Here is a 19,836-nt window from a genome sequence, read left to right as displayed (position 1 = left end):
TGGCCTGGTACTCAGGGCTCTAGTGTCCCTCCATCAGGTCCTAATGGGCTGGTACTCAGGGCTCTATTGTCCCTCTTTCACGTCCTAATGGATGGGTACTCAGGGCTCTAGTGTCACTCCATCAGGTCCTAATGGTCTGGTACTCAGGGCTCCATTTTCCCTCCATTAGGTCCTAATGGCCTAGAACTCAGGGCTCTATTGTCCCTCCATCACGTCCTAATGGCCTGGTACTCAGGGCTCTAGTGTCCCTCCATCAGGTCCTAATGGCCTGGTACTCAGGGCTCTAGTGTCCCTCCATCAGGTCCTAATGACCTGTCGCGCATCAAGAACATGGTCCTCAAACAATGGTCGATGCGTGGAGTGTGTTCTTATATTGCGTGGAAAGTCTTCCTATATTTAATTCTTAGCAGATGCTCAGATATAAAACTGAAGTAACCACCCATCCACGAAACACCAACCAGTGGGAAAGCGAGTGGTCTCTGTTTATATATGTTTATTCTACCAGGCAAGTCAGTTAAGAAAAAGTTCTTATTTTCAATGACGGCCTAGGAACAGTGGGTTAACTGTTCAGAGACAGAATGACAGATTTATATCTTGTCAACTTGGGTAAACCGTTACGGTTATTGGCCCAACGCTCTAACCACTTGGCTACCTGCTGGTTACTGGCCCAATGCTCTAACCACTAGGCTACCTGCTGGTTACTGCACCAACACTCTAACCACTAGGCTACCTGCTGGTTACTGGCCCAACTCTCTAACCACTAGGCTACCTGCTGGTTATTGGCCCAACGCTCTAACCACTAGGCTACCTGCTGGTTACTGGCCCAACGCTCTAACCACTAGGCTACCTGCTGGTTATTGGCCCAATGCTTTAACCACTAGGCTACCTGCTGGTTATTGGCCCAACACTCTAACCACTAGGCTACCTGCTGGTTATTGGCCCAACACTCTAACCACTAGGCTACCTGCTGGTTATTGGCCCAACGCTCTAACCACTCGGCTACCTGCTGGTTATTGGCCCAATGCTTTAACCACTAGGCTACCTGCTGGTTATTGGCCCAACACTCTAACCACTAGGCTACCTGCTGGTTATTGACCCAACGCTCTAACCACTAGGCTACCTGCTGGTTACTGGCCCAACACTCTAACCACTAGGATACCTGCTGGTTATTGGCCCAACACTCTAACCACTAGGCTACCTGCCACGTTTGCTAATTGAGGGGATACAGAGGACATATATTTTTCCCTTGCCCTTGTTCCTCCCCATTTGATAATGGACCATTCTAAATCAAAACTATTTTTTACACATTAGCAAAGACAAGATAAAAATGAGAATAGTCTGAAGGGTTAAGATGTGATCACTTGATGAGAGAACAGCTGTTGCAGCCTGAGGCAAGGAGCAGATCACAATCTTTTTATTTTTGCTACTTTCTCAAATCATCAATAGACTATACATCATGCAGCCCATATATGTTATGATTTCTAAGACATTCTCAGGTTTGTATCAGTCACATCTAAAGTTTCCAAATAACTCTAAATCTAGCATATAGGGCCCGTTTCAAATGATCACTTTTACACTAAACATAGACACTTCATATGCACACTGGCTCAAGAATGGAAAAATACCATTTCTATTTTATTCAGCTAAGTTCAATTATATTCTTCTTACTATAAAATGAAATAATGGCATAAAATAAAGCATATCTTGTCAACTAAACAAGCCTACAGCATATGAGATGGAGCATTGCCAGATAACTAACAGTAGGCCAAGTCATATTCTGCTCTTGGTGTTGGCCCTCAGATTCTCTAAAAGTTATACGGCTGCACCACTGAGAGCATCTTGACTGGCTGCCCCACTGAGACCATCTTGACTGGCTGCCCCACTGAGACCATCTTGACTGGCTGCCCCACTGAGACCATCTTGACTGGCTGCCCAACTGAGACCATCTTGACTGGCTGCCCCACTGAGAGCATCTTGACTGGCTGCACCACTGAGAGCATCTTGACTGGCTGCACCACTGAGAGCATCTTGACTGGCTGCCCCACTGAGAGCATCTTGACTGGCTGCACCACTGAGAGCATCTTGACTGGCTGCACCACTGAGAGCATCTTGACTGGCTGCACCACTGAGAGCATCTTGACTGGCTACATCACCGCTTGGTACGGCAACTGCAAGGCAACCGACCCGGAAGGTGCTACAGAAGGTGGTGAGCTCAGGCACCAGTACATCAAACTCTTAACAACTACTACCCCTTTTGAGATGTTGGTCAGATGGCGAGAAGCCAAACTGGTGAAACACGTCTCTCTCTCTCTCTCAAGTGGTTGAATTTGTGTCTCATACGGAACTCAGAGTTCCTGCAGATCCTTTGTTGCCACTGGTAACATCAGTGGCAAGGTAGGGTAGCCTAGTGGTTAGAGCGTTGGACTAGTAACCGGAAGGTTGCGAGTTCAAACCCCCGAGCTGACAAGGTACAAATCTGTCGTTCTGCCCCTGAACAGGCAGTTAACCCACTGTTCCCAGGCCGTCATTGAAAATAAGAATGTGTTCTTAACTGACTTGCCTGGTTAAATAAAGGTCAAATAAAAAATAAAAATAAAAACAAGGACACTGAATGCAGCATGAATACTCTGTTACCACGTGTGTGTTTACGTGGGCTGTTTAAAAAAGGAATATCCCCTCTGCCAGAAGAACAATAAAACTGCTGACCAGATGGACACCTTGGGAATATCCTCTCATAAAATTGGACATCCTTCACAGCCCTTTAAAAAAATATATCTGTCTTTGTTTATAGACCCTTATTGTTCTGTGTGTGTGAGAAGGAGACGTACCTCTACCAAGGCGTCAAATCGGGTTATGACCCTAAAGGTCCAGCCATCTACATATCCTCTGTGGTGTGAGCAGGCAGGGTCATTCCTCCTATGATCTCACAGTTGCCAGTTTATTGGGGTCTCCTTTGACTAACCGCAGGGGCCACTGAAGTGTTTCGGTTACAGCTAAGGGTGATATTCTATCTTGTAATTTGCTTTGTCAAACCATAAAACTGTATAAACACTGTATATCTTTAACGGGTTTCTCTAGCAGGAATCAACCCCCTCCTCCTGATGTTGTATATCTTTAACGGGTTTCTCTAGCAGGAATCAACCCCCTCATCCTGATGTTGTAAGCCTTTAATGGGTTTCTCTAGCAGGAATCAACCCCCTCGTCCTGATGTTGTATGTCGTTAACGGGTTTCTCTAGCAGGAATCAACCCCCAGGTTTCTCTAGCAGGAATCAACCCCCTCCTCCTGATGTTGTATGTCGTTAACGGGTTTCTCTAGCAGGAATCAACACCCTCGTCCTGATGTTGTATGTCGTTAACGGGTTTCTCTAGCAGGAATCAACCCCCAGGTTTCTCTAGCAGGAATCAACCCCCTCGTCCTGATGTTGTATGTCTTTAACGGGTTTCTCTAGCAGGAATCAACCCCCAGGTTTCTCTAGCAGGAATCAACCCCCTCGTCCTGATGTTGTATGTCTTTAACGGGTTTCTCTAGCAGGAATCAACCCCCAGGTTTCTCTAGCAGGAATCAACCCCCTCGTCCTGATGTTGTATGTCTTTAACGGGTTTCTCTAGCAGGAATCAACCCCCAGGTTTCTCTAGCAGGAATCAACCCCCTCCTCCTGATGTTGTATGTCGTTAACGGGTTTCTCTAGCAGGAATCAACCCCCAGGTTTCTCTAGCAGGAATCAACACCCTCGTCCTGATGTTGTATGTCTTTAACGGGTTTCTCTAGCAGGAATCAACCCCGTCATCCTGATGTTGTATGTCTTTAACGGGTTTCTCTAGCAGGAATCAGCACCCTCCTCCTGATGTTGTATGTCTTTAACGGGTTTCTCTAGCAGGAATCAACCCCGTCATCCTGATGTTGTATGTCTTTAACGGGTTTCTCTAGCAGGAATCAACACCCTCCTCCTGATGTTGTATGTCTTTAACGGGTTTCTCTAGCAGGAATCAACCCCGTCATCCTGATGTTGTATGTCTTTAACGGGTTTCTCTAGCAGGAATCAACACCCTCCTCCTGATGTTGTATGTCTTTAACGGGTTTCTCTAGCAGGAATCAACCCCCTCATCCTGATGTTGTAAGCCTTTAACGGGTTTAACGGGTTTCTCTAGCAGGAATCAACCCCGTCATCCTGATGTTGTATGTCTTTAACGGGTTTCTCTAGCAGGAATCAACCCCCTCATCCTGATGTTGTAAGCCTTTAACTGGTTCTCTAGCAGGAATCAACTCCCTCATCCTGATGTTGTATGTCTTTAACGGGTTTAACTGGTTCTCTAGCAGGAATCAACCTGATGTTGTAAGCACCATGCTTTACCAACTGAGCCACACAGTTGGTGTCACCCACTGAAAAAACCCATGACATCCGAGTTGAGAAATAACTGTCATTTAAAACGAATGATTCACGTTGTTTCTCAACAGTTTCTCTTACCACACCAGAGTACAGCCAGGCATGATGACCACCAGACCAAGACAGATATTTTTTTGATGTTTTTTTTTAAATATCCATATATATTTGTATTGAGCTTTTATTTGGACAGGAGGATCACCATTGAGAGCAGGGTCTAATCTGAAGGGAGCCCTTTGAACCTGAACACGCAACTTAATACGACCTAGTAGCACCCTCTACACGTTACAATAAACACAACCAGATTCATCAAATCAAACACAACTATCTCCCTCAAAATGTATCTGAACTGTTCAATGGAGACCAGGCTATCCCCCCCCAGTGGAGACCAGGCTATCCCCCCCCCAATGGAGACCAGGTTACCCCCCAATGGAGACCAGGCTACCCCCCCCCCCCCCAGTGGAGACCAGACTATCCCCCCCCCCAGTGGAGACCAGGCCACCCCCCCCCCCCAATGGAGACCAGGCTATCCCGCCACCCCCAATGGAGACCAGGCTATCCCCCTCCCCCCAATGGAGACCAGGCTATCCCCCCCCCAATGGAGACTAGGCTATCCCCCTCTCAGTGGAGACCGCGGGACCTCCAAAACCAGCAAGTCAAGAAGGCGGGTCTGAAAACTGCTGGATCTCCAGTGAATGCATGAGCTGAGGTAGTAGGAGGAGTCTCTGAAGAACCCTTCTGGTAGTCAGAGACTCCCAGCCGACAGAACCATTCAAAATGCAGTGATGTGAATGGGAATTGTCCCCAGTGATAAAGCACAGTGTTGAGTGATAGACTGTCTGAATCTAAAGGTCTCATATATGCAGATAATATCACCATAACTGGGTGAAGTGTTGCTTGTACAATCTTCCTTTCTACTTTCTGTAAAAGAAACCAATCCTAATTCTCTGTTTTTTTTTGTGTCAATTTTTCAATGTGTGTTTTAAAAGAGAGCTTGTCATCAACCCCCAAAAAAAAAAAAAAAGTACTGTTAGGTTCTAATCTTTCAGAGGAAATAACTCACGGACACTAGAGAAGCTGAACCAAGTTGAATTCATCCCAAAGGTTCGATACAGCTGTAATTTGGACACAGACAAGGCTTCCCCCGTAGTGGTATTAATACCCCACTTTGGGTGGTCTCCTTATCTCTAAACATCGCATCATCCCTGCTGAGCAGGGAACTTAGTGATATGAGCCTTCCACGGTTTCTCCACCTTATCAGTACTGTCACACATGATCATGTTCCCTGCACTCAGCCCCTCCCAAGCTTCATTATGGCCCCCTCTCATGTCTCTTTTGTAACTAATGTTCCTATACTCTGAGTATATGTCACGGCCGTCGTCGTGGAAATGACCGGACCAAGGTGCAGTGTGGTGAGCGTACATTTTCCTTTAATTCATTATAAATGTCGCCAACATAAACAAGAAACAAAGAAACGACCGTGAAGCTGACGAGGGCTATAGTCAAAGACAACTACACACAAACTACAAAAGAAAAAAGGCTGCCTAAGTATGATTCCCAATCAGAGACAACGATAGACAGCTGTCCCCGATTGAGAACCATACCTGGCCAAAACATAGAAACAGAAAACATAGAAATAAATAAACTAGAATGCCCACCCAAGTCACACCCTGGCCTACCCAAAATAGAGAATAAATGGCCAGGGCGTGATAGTATAACAATGTTCAAAGTTAACACAAGAATCCAATAGTACTTAAAATGGGGAACTTGCACAACTTGGGCTCCCTTCAATGTGCAAACGCACACGTCCTCAGAGAACAAAATACGTCTGGTTTTAATTCGCATTTAGCGCTAGTTTAAAAGATCAGTAAGTGATTTTTGAATCGAGTCAAAACCATGTTGAAGGTCCTAAATGGCCTGCTATACAGAGGGGGCACAGGAGTGAATCACTAGCCTCCACGTAGAAATGTATGTTACAGGTTTCAACAGGTAGACCAATGTTATTTATATAAATAGTGAAGAAAACAGGGTCCCAAAATCCACCCCTGCTGAAAACCTTCCCTGATATTGAGGAAACCACATTTCTACCGTCAGTAAGCACACGTTGTGTCCTGTCCGTTAGATCATCGTTGATTCCTGATCGAGGCTCATTTCAAACAACCTTTGAACAAGTAAGAAATGGTCAACTGTATCAAATGCCTTTTGACAGGTCAATAAATAAGGCAGCGCAATGATTTCTATGGTCTAAATAATATAGCACATCGTCTAAGACCTGTGTAGCTGCTGAAACGGTGTTATGTCCAGGTCTAACAACACCAGTCGAACACCAGTCGAACACCAGTCGAACACCAGTCTAACACCAGACACAACACCAGTCTAACACCAGACACAACACCAGTCTAACACCAGTCTAACACCAGTCGAACACCAGTCTAACACCAGACACAACACCAGTCTAACACCAGACACAACACCAGTCTAACACCAGTCGAACACCAGTCTAACACCAGACACAACACCAGACACAACACCAGACACAACACCAGACACAACACCAGTCTAACACCAGACACAACACCAGACACAACACCAGTCGAACACCAGTCTAACACCAGACACAACACCAGACACAACACCAGTCGAACACAAGTCTAACACCAGACACAACACCAGACACAACACCAGTCGAACACAAGTCTAACACCAGACACAACACCAGACACAACACCAGTCGAACACAAGTCTAACACCAGACACAACACCAGACACAACACCAGTCTAACACCAGACACAACACCAGTCTAACACCAGACACAACACCAGTCTAACACCAGACACAACATCAGTCTAACACCAGACACAACACCAGTCCAACACCAGACACAACACCAGTCTAACACCAGACACAACACCAGACACAACACCAGTCTAACACCAGACACAACACCAGACACAACACCAGTCTAACACCAGACACAACACCAGTCTAACACCAGACACAACACCAGTCTAACACCAGACACAACACCAGTCTAACACCAGACACAACACCAGACACAACACCAGTCTAACACCAGACACAACACCAGTCTAACACCAGACACAACACCAGTCTAACACCAGACACAACACCAGTCTAACACCAGACACAACACCAGTCGAACACCAGTCTAACACCAGACACAACACCAGACACAACACCAGTCTAACACCAGACACAACACCAGTCGAACACCAGTCTAACACCAGACACAACACCAGACACAACACCAGTCTAACACCAGACACAACACCAGTCTAACACCAGACACAACACCAGTCTAACACCAGACACAACACCAGACACAACACCAGTCTAACACCAGATACAACACCAGTCCAACACCAGACACAACACCAGTCTAACACCAAACACAACACCAGTCTAACACCAGTCTAACACCAGTCGAACACCAGACACAACACCAGTCTAACACCAAACACAACACCAGTCTAACACCAGACACAACACCAGTCTAACACCAGACACAACACCAGTCTAACACCAGACACAACACCAGTCTAACAGCAGACACAACACCAGTCTAACACCAGTCTAACACTAGACACAACACCAGTCTAACACTGGACACAACACCAGTCTAACACTAGACACAACACCAGTCTAACACCAGACACAACACCAGATTAACACTAGACACAACACCAGTCTAACACCAGTCTAACACCAGAAGTGACAAAAGTTCTCAGCTAAAAGTGATCGAGTGAGTCAGCCACAGTGGATTTGTTTCACATCAATCTTCAATAAGGCACTTAAGTACATCATAGACATCAAATGATTGAAATGTGGAAGTGGGGAGAAGAAAAGCACAGACAGAAGCAACACGACAACACAAGACGGTTGACCTTTAAACAGGACAATATGCACAAGGCCGCTGGGCTGGATGGATTACCAGGACATGTACTCCGAGCATGGCAAATATCTTCACTGACATTTCAACCTCTCCCTGTCCGAGTCTGTAATACCAACATGTTTCAAGCAGACCACCATAGTCCCTGTGCCCAAGAACACAAAGGTAACCTGACTAAATGACTACCGACCTGTAGCACTCACATCTGTAGCCATGAAGTGCTTTGAAAGGTTGGTCATGGCTTCCATCAACACCATTATCCCAGAAACCCTAGACCCACTCCAATTTCCATACAGCACCAACAGATCCACAGAGGATGAAATCTCTATTGTACTCCATACTGCCTTTTCCCACCTGAACAAAAGGAACACCTACTACAGCTCAGCATTCAACACCATAGTGCCCTCAAAGCTCATCATTAAGCTAAGGACCTTGGGACTAAACACCTCCCTCTGCAACTGGATCCTGGACTTCCGCCACGCTGGTCCTCAACATGACGGCCACTCAGGGGTGCGTGCTCAGTCCCTTCCTGTACTCCCTGCTCACTCATGACTGCACAGCCAGGCACGACTCCAACACTATCATTAAGTTTGCTCATGACACAACAGTGGTAGGCCTGATCACCGACAAGAACAAGACAGCCTATAGGGAGGAGGTCAGAGTCCTGGCCGTGTGGTGCCAGGACAACAACCTCTCCCTCAATGTGATCAAGACAAAGGAGATTATTGTGGACTACAGGAAAAAGAGGACCCGAGCACGCCCCCATTCTCATTGACGGGGCTGTAGTGGAGCAGGTTGAGAGCTTCAAATTCCTTGGTGTCCACATCACCCAAAAACGAATATGTCGTGGGTCCTCCGATCCTCAAAAGGTTTTACAGCTGCACCACCGAGAGCATCCTGACGGGTTGCATCACTGCCTGGTTTGGCAACTGTTCGGCCTCCGACCGCAAGGCACTACAGAGGGTAGTGTGACCAGCCCAGTACATCACCAGGGCTAAGTCTCTTGCCATCCAGGACCTCCATACCAGGCGGTGTCAGAGGAAGGCCCAAAAAATTGTCAAAGACTCAATCCACCCTAGTCATAGACTGTTCTCTCTGCTATCACACGGCAAGTGGTACCGGAGCGTGATGTCTAGGTCCAAGAGGTTTCTAAACAGCTTGTACCCCAAGCCATACGACTCCTGAACAGCTAATCAAATGGCTACCAGACTATTTGCATTGCCCACCCCCACTGCTACTCTCTGCTATTATCTATGCATAGCCACTTTTAGAACTCTACCTACATGTACATAATTACCTCAATTACCTCGGCACCAGTGTAACCGCACATTGACGCATTGACTCTGTACCGGTACCCTCTGCATATAGCCTCCACATTGACTCTGTACCGGTACCCCATGTATATAGCCTCCACATTGACTCTGTACCGGTACCCCCTGTATATAGCCTCCACATTGACTCTGTACCGGTACCCCCTGTATATAGCCTCCACATTGACTCTGTACCGGTACCCCCCTGTATATAGCCTCCACATTGACTCTGTACCGGTACCCCCCTGTATATAGCCTCCACATTGACTCTGTACCGGTACCCCCTGTATATAGCCTCCACATTGACTCTGTACCAGTACCCCCTGTATATAGCCTCCACATTGACTCTGTACCGGTACCCCCTGTATATAGCCTCCACATTGACTCTGTACCGGTTCCCCCTGTATATAGCCTCCACATTGACTCTGTACCGGTACCCCCTGTATATTGCCTCCACATTGACTCTGTACCAGTACCCCCTGTATATAGCCTCCACATTGACTCGGTACCGGTACCCCCTGTATATTGCCTCCACATTGACTCTGTACCGGTACCCCCCTGTATATAGCCTCCACATTGACTCTGTACCGGTACCCCCTGTATATAGCCTCCACATTGACTCTGTACCGGTACCCCCTGTATATAGCCTCCACAGTGACTCTGTACTGGTACCCCCTGTATATAGCCTCCACATTGACTCTGCACCGGTACCCCCTGTATATAGCCTCCACATTAACTCTGTACCGGTACCCCTTGTATATAACCTCCACACTGACTCTGTACCGGTACCCCCTGTATATAGCCTCCACATTGACTCTGTACCAGTACCCCCTGTATATAGCCTCCACATTGACTCTGTACCAGTACCCCCTGTATATAGCCTCCACATTGACTCTGTACCGGTACCCCCTGTATATAGCCTCCACATTAACTCTGCATTGTTGGTTTAGGGCTTGTAAGTAATCATTTCACTGTAAGGTGAAACACCTGTTGTATTCAGCATTTCACTGTAAGGTGAAACACCTGTTGTATTCAGCATTTCACTGTAAGGTGAAACACCTGTTGTATTCAGCATTTCACTGTAAGGTGAAACACCTGTTGTATTCAGCATTTCACTGTAAGGTAAAACACCTGTTGTATTCGACACATGTGACAAATAACATTTGATTTGATGCGACATGACAACACAAGACTGAAGCAACACGACAACACCAGACTGCGTCACAAGGAGACAGCGAAGAGGAACCATCGACGGATAGATAGACCCTTGACTCAGAACATTAAAACGCTCTGACAGTTAGTCAGTCACCATGTCTGGCCTATTCAGCTCTTCGGCTATAATTAAGTTCCTTGTAACAATGCAATGAGCTCTGAATTCCATGGAAAATAACGCTGTACTCAGACCAAAGTCATCAGAGGGGTGCAGCGTTACAATATGTCACTACTCAGGGTAATGATGCAGGGTATTTTTTATTTTACTAAGCAAGTCAGTTAAGAACAAATTCTTATTTTCAATGACGGCCTAGGAACAGTGGGTTAACTGCCTGTTCAGGGGAAGAACGACAGATTTGTACCTTGTCAGCTCGGGGGTTTGAACTTGCAACCTTTCGATTACTAGTCCAACACTCTAACCACTAGGCCACCCTGCCGCCCTGTAAGAGTCACAGTCTCTTGATTTGAGGGTGTGGACTGCACGGAGACCTCAAAGTGGGTTTCAAAATCGTTAAAGACAAATTATTTTAAACTGAAACATTTATCAAAGACATTTATAGTAGGATATTATGAGGACTTGGAATGACATGACTTCAGTGCTGGTCAGGCTCGTCATGGATGGATGGGGTTGGAGAACAGCTCAACTCTACCACTGAGGACTGGTCAGGCTCGTCATGGATGGATGGGGTTGGAGAACAGCTCAACTCTACCACTGAGGACTGGTCAGGCTCGTCATGGATGGATGGGGTTGGAGAACAGCTCAACTCTACCACTGAGGACTGGTCAGGCTCGTCATGGATGGATGGGGTTGTAGAACAGCTCAACTCTACCACTGAGGACTGGTCAGGCTCGTCATGGATGGATGGGGTTGTAGAACAGCTCAACTCTACCACTGAGGACTGGTCAGGCTCGTCATGGATGGATGGGGTTGGAGAACAGCTCAACTCTACCACTGAGGACTGGTCAGGCTTGTCATGGATGGATGGGGTTGGAGAACAGCTCAACTCTACCACTGAGGACTGGTCAGGCTCGTCATGGATGGATGGGGTTGGAGAACAGCTCAACTCTACCACAGAGGACTGGTCAGGCTCGTCATGGATGGATGGGGTTGGAGAACAGCTCAACTCTACCACTGAGGACTGGTCAGGCTCGTCATGGATGGATGGGGTTGGAGAACAGCTCAACTCTACCACTGAGGACTGGTCAGGCTCGTCATGGATGGATGGGGTTGGAGAACAGCTCAACTCTACCACAGAGGACTGGTCAGGCTCGTCATGGATGGATGGGGTTGGAGAACAGCTCAACTCTACCACTGAGGACTGGTCAGGCTCGTCATGGATGGATGGGGTTGGAGAATAGCTTAACTCTACCACTGAGGACTGGTCAGGCTCGTCATGGATGGATGGGGTTGGAGAACAGCTTAACTCTACCACTGAGGACTGGACAGGCTCGTCATGGATGGATGGGGTTGTAGAACAGCTCAACTCTACCACTGAGGACTGGTCAGGCTCGTCATGGATGGATGGGGTTGGAGAACAGCTCAACTCTACCACTGAGGACTGGTCAGGTTCGTCATGGATGGATGGGGTTGGAGAATAGCTTAACCATTGACAGCACTTCTCACAGTGCATTTACATTACATTTAAGTAATTTAGCAGACGCTCTTATCCAGAGCGACTTACAAATTGGTGAATTCACCTTCTGACATCCAGTGGAACAGCCACTTTACAATAGTGCATCTAAATCATTTAAGGGGGGGGGGTGAGAAGGATTACTTTATCCTATCCTAGGTATTCCTTGAAGAGGTGGAGTTTCAGGTGTCTCCGGAAGGTGGTGATTGACTCCGCTGTCCTGGCGTCGTGAGGGAGTTTGTTCCACCATTGGGGGGCCAGAGCAGCGAACAGTTTTGACTGGGCTGAGCGGGAACTGTACTTCCTCAGTGGTAGGGAGGCGAGCAGGCCAGAGGTGGATGAACGCAGTGCCCTTGTTTGGGTGTAGGGCCTGATCAGAGCCTGGAGGTACAGTGCTTGATCAACCTCTCTGATAATCTAATCAACCTCTCTGATAATCTAATCAACCTCTCTGATAATCTAATCAACTCTGATAAATGTATCAACCTCTCTGTTAATCTAACTTTTAATGGATGGTGTGACGGAAGCTATGAACATCCTTCTGAATTGATTTTGAACATCCCAGAGAAGACAATAGAGGCATCCATTTGCTCAGTAAGTAACGCATCGTAACGTGCAATTACTCTGCATACTGCTTGTAGTTACCCTTGGTAGTGGAACTTTCCCTCACATTGTGACCGCTTGCTTCGTCCCGCAACGACCCACTGCTTATTGCAATGTTCCCCCTTAAAAGCCAACTTCTTACTACATGCCCCCAAAAATGCAGAATCCCTGTTTCTTCTGACCTTCTCGTTGTGTTGCGCCGTTTGAATCGGCTTGAACCTTCGTCCATTTATGATCAATGCGACTTTTTCCCAAAAGCTTGAATCTAATGTGGGCAATGATAAGGAGCCCCCCCCCCCAACAACAAAAAAATCACTATATTGTTGTTAGCTTTAGCTAGTAATTTTGACGGAGAAAACTGCACTCTACTCAAGTTATCAGGGTGAATTTAAATAAATGTCACTAAATCGACTTAAAAATAATGTTTTAAAAACAAGAAAACATTGTGTAATCTCCCTCATGTAGTTTGAAGAAACTAATTTGACTTGAATAATATGTTCAACTATCTCAATCTATCCAACAATGTCACCAACTCACCAAGCTTCTAAATCACACATAGTGCCTGGTTCATTCCCTGATCCTTGATTGGATGGACAACATGTCAGTTCATACTGCAAAAGCTTTGAATGTTCCGGAGGAGGTCCTCCAGAAATCGTCATAATTACCAAGTGGAAGGGAGTGAGGAGCACGATCCTCGAACGGTTTGTATTTATGTGAGTGTAGCCAGAGGAGGATGGAAGCTAGCTGTCCTCCGGCTACACCATGGCGCTCCCCTAGAGGGTGCTGTTGAGGCTACTGTAGACCTTCATTGCAAAGCAGTGTGTTTTAATCTGTCACGTGTGCTCCCTGTCCGGCCTCTAGGTCACCAGGCAGCTGATTATTGCGCACAGCTGTCACCAACGTCACGAGCATCTGCTGGACTCCATCACCTCCTTGATTACCTGCCCTGTTTATGTCCCTCCCTTCGGTTCCTTCCCCAGGCGTTATTGTTTCTGTTTCAGTTTCCTGTCTGTCTGCTGTTATTGTTTCTGTTTCAGTTTCCTGTCTGTCTGCTGTTAGTGTTTCTGTTTCCTGTCTGTCTGCTGTTAGTGTTTCTGTTTCAGTTTCCTGTCTGTCTGCTGTTAGTGTTTCTGTTTCAGTTTCCTGTCTGTCTGCTGTTCGTGTTTCTGTTTCCTGTCTGTCTGCTGTTCGTGTTTCTGTTTCCTGTCTGTCTGCTGTTCGTGTTTCAGTTTCCTGTCTGTCTGCTGTTAGTGTTTCAGTTTCCTGTCTGTCTGCTGTTCGTGTTTCTGGTTTTGTATAATGTTCCGTTTATTTGTTAAATATTCCCTCCCTGTACTTGCTTCCCTGACTCTCAGTGCACATTCGTTACATCAGGTGAATATCAGGTGAATATGTTTAATTTTACAGTTTTATCTAAAAGTAAACAGCAATAATGATCTAAATCTATCTGAATTTCAACGCTTTGAGATTTCTTTACGTAATGAATAGCGCTATAAACATTGCAAAAAGTTTTTATTGTTATTGAGAAAATAACATTTTTTAATCGTTCATTATTTTACATTTTTCTGAAAATCACTGAGAAGCATGGTCCTACCCATCCTCCTCTGAGGACCCTCCACACGCACGCGCACACACACACACACACACACACACACACACACACACACACACACACACACACACACACACACACACACACACACACACACACACACACACACACACACACACACACACACACACACACACACACACACACACACACGCGCGCGCACACGCACACGCACGCACACACACACACACGCACACACACACACACACATACACATACACACACACACACGCACACACACACATACACACATGCGCACACACACACACACACATACGCACACACACACGCACACACACGCACACACACGCACACACACGCACACACACACACGCACACACACACGCACACACGCACACACACACGCACACGCACACGCACACACATACGCACACACACACACACACACACACACACACACACACACACACACACACACACACACACACACACACACACACACACACACACACACACACACACACAGGAAAAGGCCACCATCTAAGTATCAGAACATTTGGTTATAGCCCTGATGCAGATGTAAAGATGTCTGTTGATATTTGCACTGTGAAAGTCCTTTCATATGCAGGTTGGATACTCCGTTGCCAGGGAGACCGTGTGTATAGTATAGGGACACTGTCATACCGAAGTTGAGTAGTAGTTGGGGCGTCAGGGAAGGGGTTGGGGCTGAAGTGTGTGTGTGTGTGTGTGTGTGTGTGTGTGTGTGTGTGTGTGTGTGTGTGTGTGTGTGGTGTGTGTGTGTGTGTGTGTGTGTGTGTGTAGTGTGGAGGGATCCTGTATTCTAGAATGATTGAAATCTCTCTGTATACTGTAACCTGACCCCTCTCTGGTCGCCAGGTCGCTGCTGTCACACAGGGGTCGCTGGGCGTAGCAGTGTCAGGTCACGGAGGTCTCTGCTGTCTTCAGGGGTCGCTGGGCGTAGCAGAGTCAGGTCACAGATGTCTCTGCTGTCTTCAGGGGTCGCTGGGCGTAGCAGAGTCAGGTCACGGAGGTCTCTGCTGTCTTCAGGGGTCGCTGGGCGTAGCAGAGTCAGGACACGGAGGTCTCTGCTGTCTTCAGGGGTCGCTGGGCGTAGCAGAGTCAGGACACGGAGGTCTCTGCTGTCTTCAGGGGTCGCTGGGCGTAGCAGAGTCAGGACACGGAGGTCTCTGCTGTCTTCAGGGGTCGCTGGGCGTAGCAGAGTCAGGACACGGAGTTCTCTGCTGTCTTCAGGGGTCGCTGGGCGTAGCAGAGTCAGGACACGGAGGTCTCTGCTGTCTTCAGGGGTCGCTGGGCGTAGCAGAGTCAGGCCACGGAGGTCTCTGCTGTCACACAGGGGTCGCTGGGCGTAGCAGTGTCAGGACACGGAGGTCTTTGCTGTCTTCAGGGGTCGCTGGGCGTAGCAGAGTCAGGTCACGGAGGTCTCTGCTGTCTTCAGGGGTCGCAGGGCGTAGCAGAGTCAGGACACGGAGGTCTCTGCTGTCACACAGGGGTCGCTGGGCGTAGCAGAGTCAGGACACGGAGGTCTCTGTTGTCTTCAGGGGTCGCAGGGCGTAGCAGTGTCAGGACACGGAGGTCTCTGCTGTCTTCAGGGGTCGCTGGGCGTAGCAGTGTCAGGTCACGGAGGTCTCTGCTGTCACACAGGGGTCGCAGGGCGTAGCAGAGTCAGGACACGGAGGTCTCTGCTGTCACACAGGGGTCGCAGGGCGTAGCAGAGTCAGGACACGGAGGTCTCTGCTGTCACACAGGGGTCGCAGGGCGTAGCAGAGTCAGGCCACGGAGGTCTCTGCTGTCACACAGGGGTCGCTGGGCGTAGCAGTGTCAGGACACGGAGGTCTTTGCTGTCTTCAGGGGTCGCTGGGCGTAGCAGAGTCAGGTCACGGAGGTCTCTGATGTCTTCAGGGGTCGCAGGGCGTAGCAGAGTCAGGACACGGAGGTCTCTGCTGTCACACAGGGGTCGCTGGGCGTAGCAGAGTCAGGACACGGAGGTCTCTGCTGTCACACAGGGGTCGCTGGGCGTAGCAGAGTCAGGACACGGAGGTCTCTGTTGTCTTCAGGGGTCGCAGGGCGTAGCAGTGTCAGGACACGGAGGTCTCTGCTGTCTTCAGGGGTCGCTGGGCGTAGCAGTGTCAGGTCACGGAGGTCTCTGCTGTCACACAGGGGTCGCAGGGCGTAGCAGAGTCAGGACACGGAGGTCTCTGCTGTCACACAGGGGTCGCAGGGCGTAGCAGAGTCAGGACACGGAGGTCTCTGCTGTCACACAGGGGTCGCAGGGCGTAGCAGAGTCAGGCCACGGAGGTCTCTGCTGTCACACAGGGGTCGCTGGGCGTAGCAGTGTCAGGACACGGAGGTCTTTGCTGTCTTCAGGGGTCGCTGGGCGTAGCAGAGTCAGGTCACGGATGTCTCTGATGTCTTCAGGGGTCGCAGGGCGTAGCAGAGTCAGGACACGGAGGTCTCTGCTGTCACACAGGGGTCGCTGGGCGTAGCAGAGTCAGGACACGGAGGTCTCTGCTGTCTTCAGGGGTCGCTGGGCGTAGCAGAGTCAGGACACGGAGGTCTCTGCTGTCTTCAGGGGTCGCTGGGGGTAGCAGTGTCAGGTCACGGAGGTCTCTGCTGTCACACAGGGGTCGCAGGGCGTAGCAGAGTCAGGACACGGAGGTCTCTGCTGTCACACAGGGGTCGCAGGGCGTAGCAGTGTCAGGACACGGAGGTCTCTGCTGTCTTCAGGGGTCGCAGGGCGTAGCAGTGTCAGGTCACGGAGGTCTCTGCTGTCACACAGGGGTCGCAGGGCGTAGCAGAGCCAGGACACGGAGGTCTCTGCTGTCACACAGGGGTCGCAGGGCGTAGCAGAGTCAGGACACGGAGGTCTCTGCTGTCACACAGGGGTCGCAGGGCGTAGCAGAGTCAGGACACGGAGGTCTCTGCTGTCTTCAGGGGTCGCTGGGCGTAGCAGTGTCAGGTCACGGAGGTCTCTGCTGTCTTCAGGGGTCGCAGGGCGTAGCAGTGTCAGGTCACGGAGGTCTCTGCTGTCACACAGGGGTCGCAGGGCGTAGCAGAGTCAGGACACGGAGGCCTCTGCTGTCACACAGGGGTCGCTGGGCGTAGCAGTGTCAGGCCACGGAGGTCTCTGCTGTCTTCAGGGGTTGCTGGGCGTAGCAGTGTCAGGTCACGGAGGTCTCTGCTGTCTTCAGGGGTCGCTGGGCGTAGCAGTGTCAGGACACGGAGGTCTCTGCTGTCTTCAGGGGTCGCAGGGCGTAGCAGTGTCAGTACACGAAGGTCTCTGCTGTCTTCAGGGGTCGCAGGGCGTAGCAGAGTCAGGACACGGAGGTCTCTGCTGTCACACAGGGGTCGCAGGGCGTAGCAGAGTCAGGACACGGAGGAGGTCTCTGCTGTCACACAGGGGTCGCAGGGCGTAGCAGTGTCAGGTCACGGAGGTCTCTGCTGTCTTCAGGGGTCGCTGGGCGTAGCAGAGTCAGGTCACGGAGGTCTCTGCTGTCTTCAGGGGTCGCAGGGCGTAGCAGTGTCAGGTCACGGAGGTCTCTGCTGTCTTCAGGGGTCGCAGGGCGTAGCAGTGTCAGGTCACGGAGGTCTCTGCTGTCTTCAGGGGTCGCAGGGCGTAGCAGAGTCAGGTCACGGAGGTCTCTGCTGTCTTCAGGGGTCGCTGGGCGTAGCAGTGTCAGGTCACGGAGGTCTCTGCTGTCACACAGGGGTCGCAGGGCGTAGCAGTGTCAGGTCACGGAGGTCTCTGCTGTCTTCAGGGGTCGCTGGGCGTAGCAGAGTCAGGACACGGAGGTCTCTGCTGTCTTCAGGGGTCGCTGGGCGTAGCAGTGTCAGGTCACGGAGGTCTCTGCTGTCTTCAGGGGTCGCAGGGCGTAGCAGAGTCAGGACACGGAGGTCTCTGCTGTCACACAGGGGTCGCTGGGCGTAGCAGAGTCAGGACACGGAGGTCTCTGCTGTCACACAGGGGTCGCAGGGCGTAGCAGTGTCAGGTCACAGAGGTCTCTGCTGTCTTCAGGGATCGCAGGGCGTAGCAGAGTCAGGACACGGAGGTCTCTGCTGTCACACAGGGGTCGCAGGGCGTAGCAGAGTCAGGACACGGAGGTCTCTGCTGTCTTCAGGGGTCGCAGGGCGTAGCAGAGTCAGGTCACGGAGGTCTCTGCTGTCACACAGGGGTCGCAGGGCGTAGCAGTGTCAGGTCACGGAGGTCTCTGCTGTCTTCAGGGGTCGCAGGGCGTAGCAGTGTCAGGACACGGAGGTCTCTGCTGTCTTCAGGGGTCGCAGGGCGTAGCAGTGTCAGGTCACGGAGGTCTCTGCTGTCTTCAGGGGTCGCAGGGCGTAGCAGAGTCAGGACACGGAGGTCTCTGCTGTCTTCAGGGGTCGCTGGGCGTAGCAGAGTCAGGACACGGAGGTCTCTGCTGTCTTCAGGGGTCGCTGGGCGTAGCAGAGTCAGGTCACGGAGGTCTCCGCTGTCTTCAGGGGTCGCTGGGCGTAGCAGTGTCAGGTCACGGAGGTCTCTGCTGTCTTCAGGGGTCGCTGGGCGTAGCAGAGTCAGGACACGGAGGTCTCTGCTGTCTTCAGGGGTCGCAGGGCGTCGCAATGTCAGGACACGGAGGTCTCTGCTGTCTTCAGGGGTCGCAGGGCGTAGCAGTGTCAGGTCACGGGGCCATTGTGTGTCCATCACCGGACACAGGCAAGCGCACCTCAGATCAGGTATCCTGTTATTCAACACACTGCTGTTACTGTCTATGATCTATCCTTTACCCCTACCTACAGTATACTGCTGTTACTGTCTATTATCTATCCTTTACCCCTACCTACAGTATACTGCTGCTACTGTCTATTATCTATCCTTTACCCCTACCTACAGTATACTGCTGTTACTGTCTATTATCTATCCTTTACCCCTACCTACAGTATACTGCTGTTAATGTCTATTATCTATCCTTTACCCCTACCTACAGTATACTGCTGTTACTGTCTATTATCTATCCTTTACCCCTACCTACAGTATACTGCTGTTACTGTCTATTATCTATCCTTTACCCCTACCTACAGTATACTGCTGTTACTGTCTATGATCTATCCTTTACCCCTACCTACAGTATACTGCTGTTACTGTGTATTGTCTATCCTTTACCCCTACCTACAGTATACTGCTGTTACTGTCTATGATC

The 19,836-nt window shown here is 49.6% G+C and overlaps 1 protein-coding gene across 1 annotated transcript; it reads right to left on the bottom strand.

Annotated features, from left to right (window-relative positions):
• Positions 1-15,530: 15,530 nt before the first annotated feature.
• LOC135513366 (uncharacterized) lies at positions 15,531-19,340 on the bottom strand. Its single transcript, XM_064936293.1, has 12 exons — positions 18,829-19,340; positions 18,625-18,718; positions 18,400-18,580; positions 18,059-18,323; positions 17,748-17,996; positions 17,576-17,688; positions 17,335-17,482; positions 16,975-17,121; positions 16,667-16,811; positions 16,459-16,622; positions 16,149-16,295; positions 15,531-15,987 (listed from the first exon to the last, which is right to left on the bottom strand). Exons 1-12 carry the CDS (start codon positions 19,338-19,340, stop codon positions 15,531-15,533), a joined length of 2,622 nt encoding a protein of 873 aa, XP_064792365.1.
• Between the last annotated feature and the right edge of the window lie 496 nt (positions 19,341-19,836).

The sequence above is a fragment of the Oncorhynchus masou genome, chromosome 24 (genome assembly GCF_036934945.1).
Source record: "Oncorhynchus masou masou isolate Uvic2021 chromosome 24, UVic_Omas_1.1, whole genome shotgun sequence".
NCBI classification, from domain to species: Eukaryota; Metazoa; Chordata; class Actinopteri; order Salmoniformes; family Salmonidae; genus Oncorhynchus; species Oncorhynchus masou.
The sequence above is the reverse complement of the archived record's forward strand: the minus strand, read 5'-3'. Positions and strand labels throughout refer to the sequence as shown.

Excerpts from the sequence above, each read along its gene's own strand:
- LOC135513366 (XM_064936293.1), bottom strand. The coding sequence starts at position 19,340 with ATGGACACACAATGGCCCCGTGACCTGACACTGCTACGCCCTGCGACC. Across the intron at positions 17,483-17,575 it reads TGAAGACAGCAGAGACCTCC|CAGAGACCTCCGTGTCCTGG; the intron begins GTGTCCTGACTC and ends CCTGTGTGACAG. Across the intron at positions 16,623-16,666 it reads TGCTACGCCCAGCGACCCCT|CGACCCCTGTGTGACAGCAG; the intron begins GTGTGACAGCAG and ends TGCTACGCCCAG.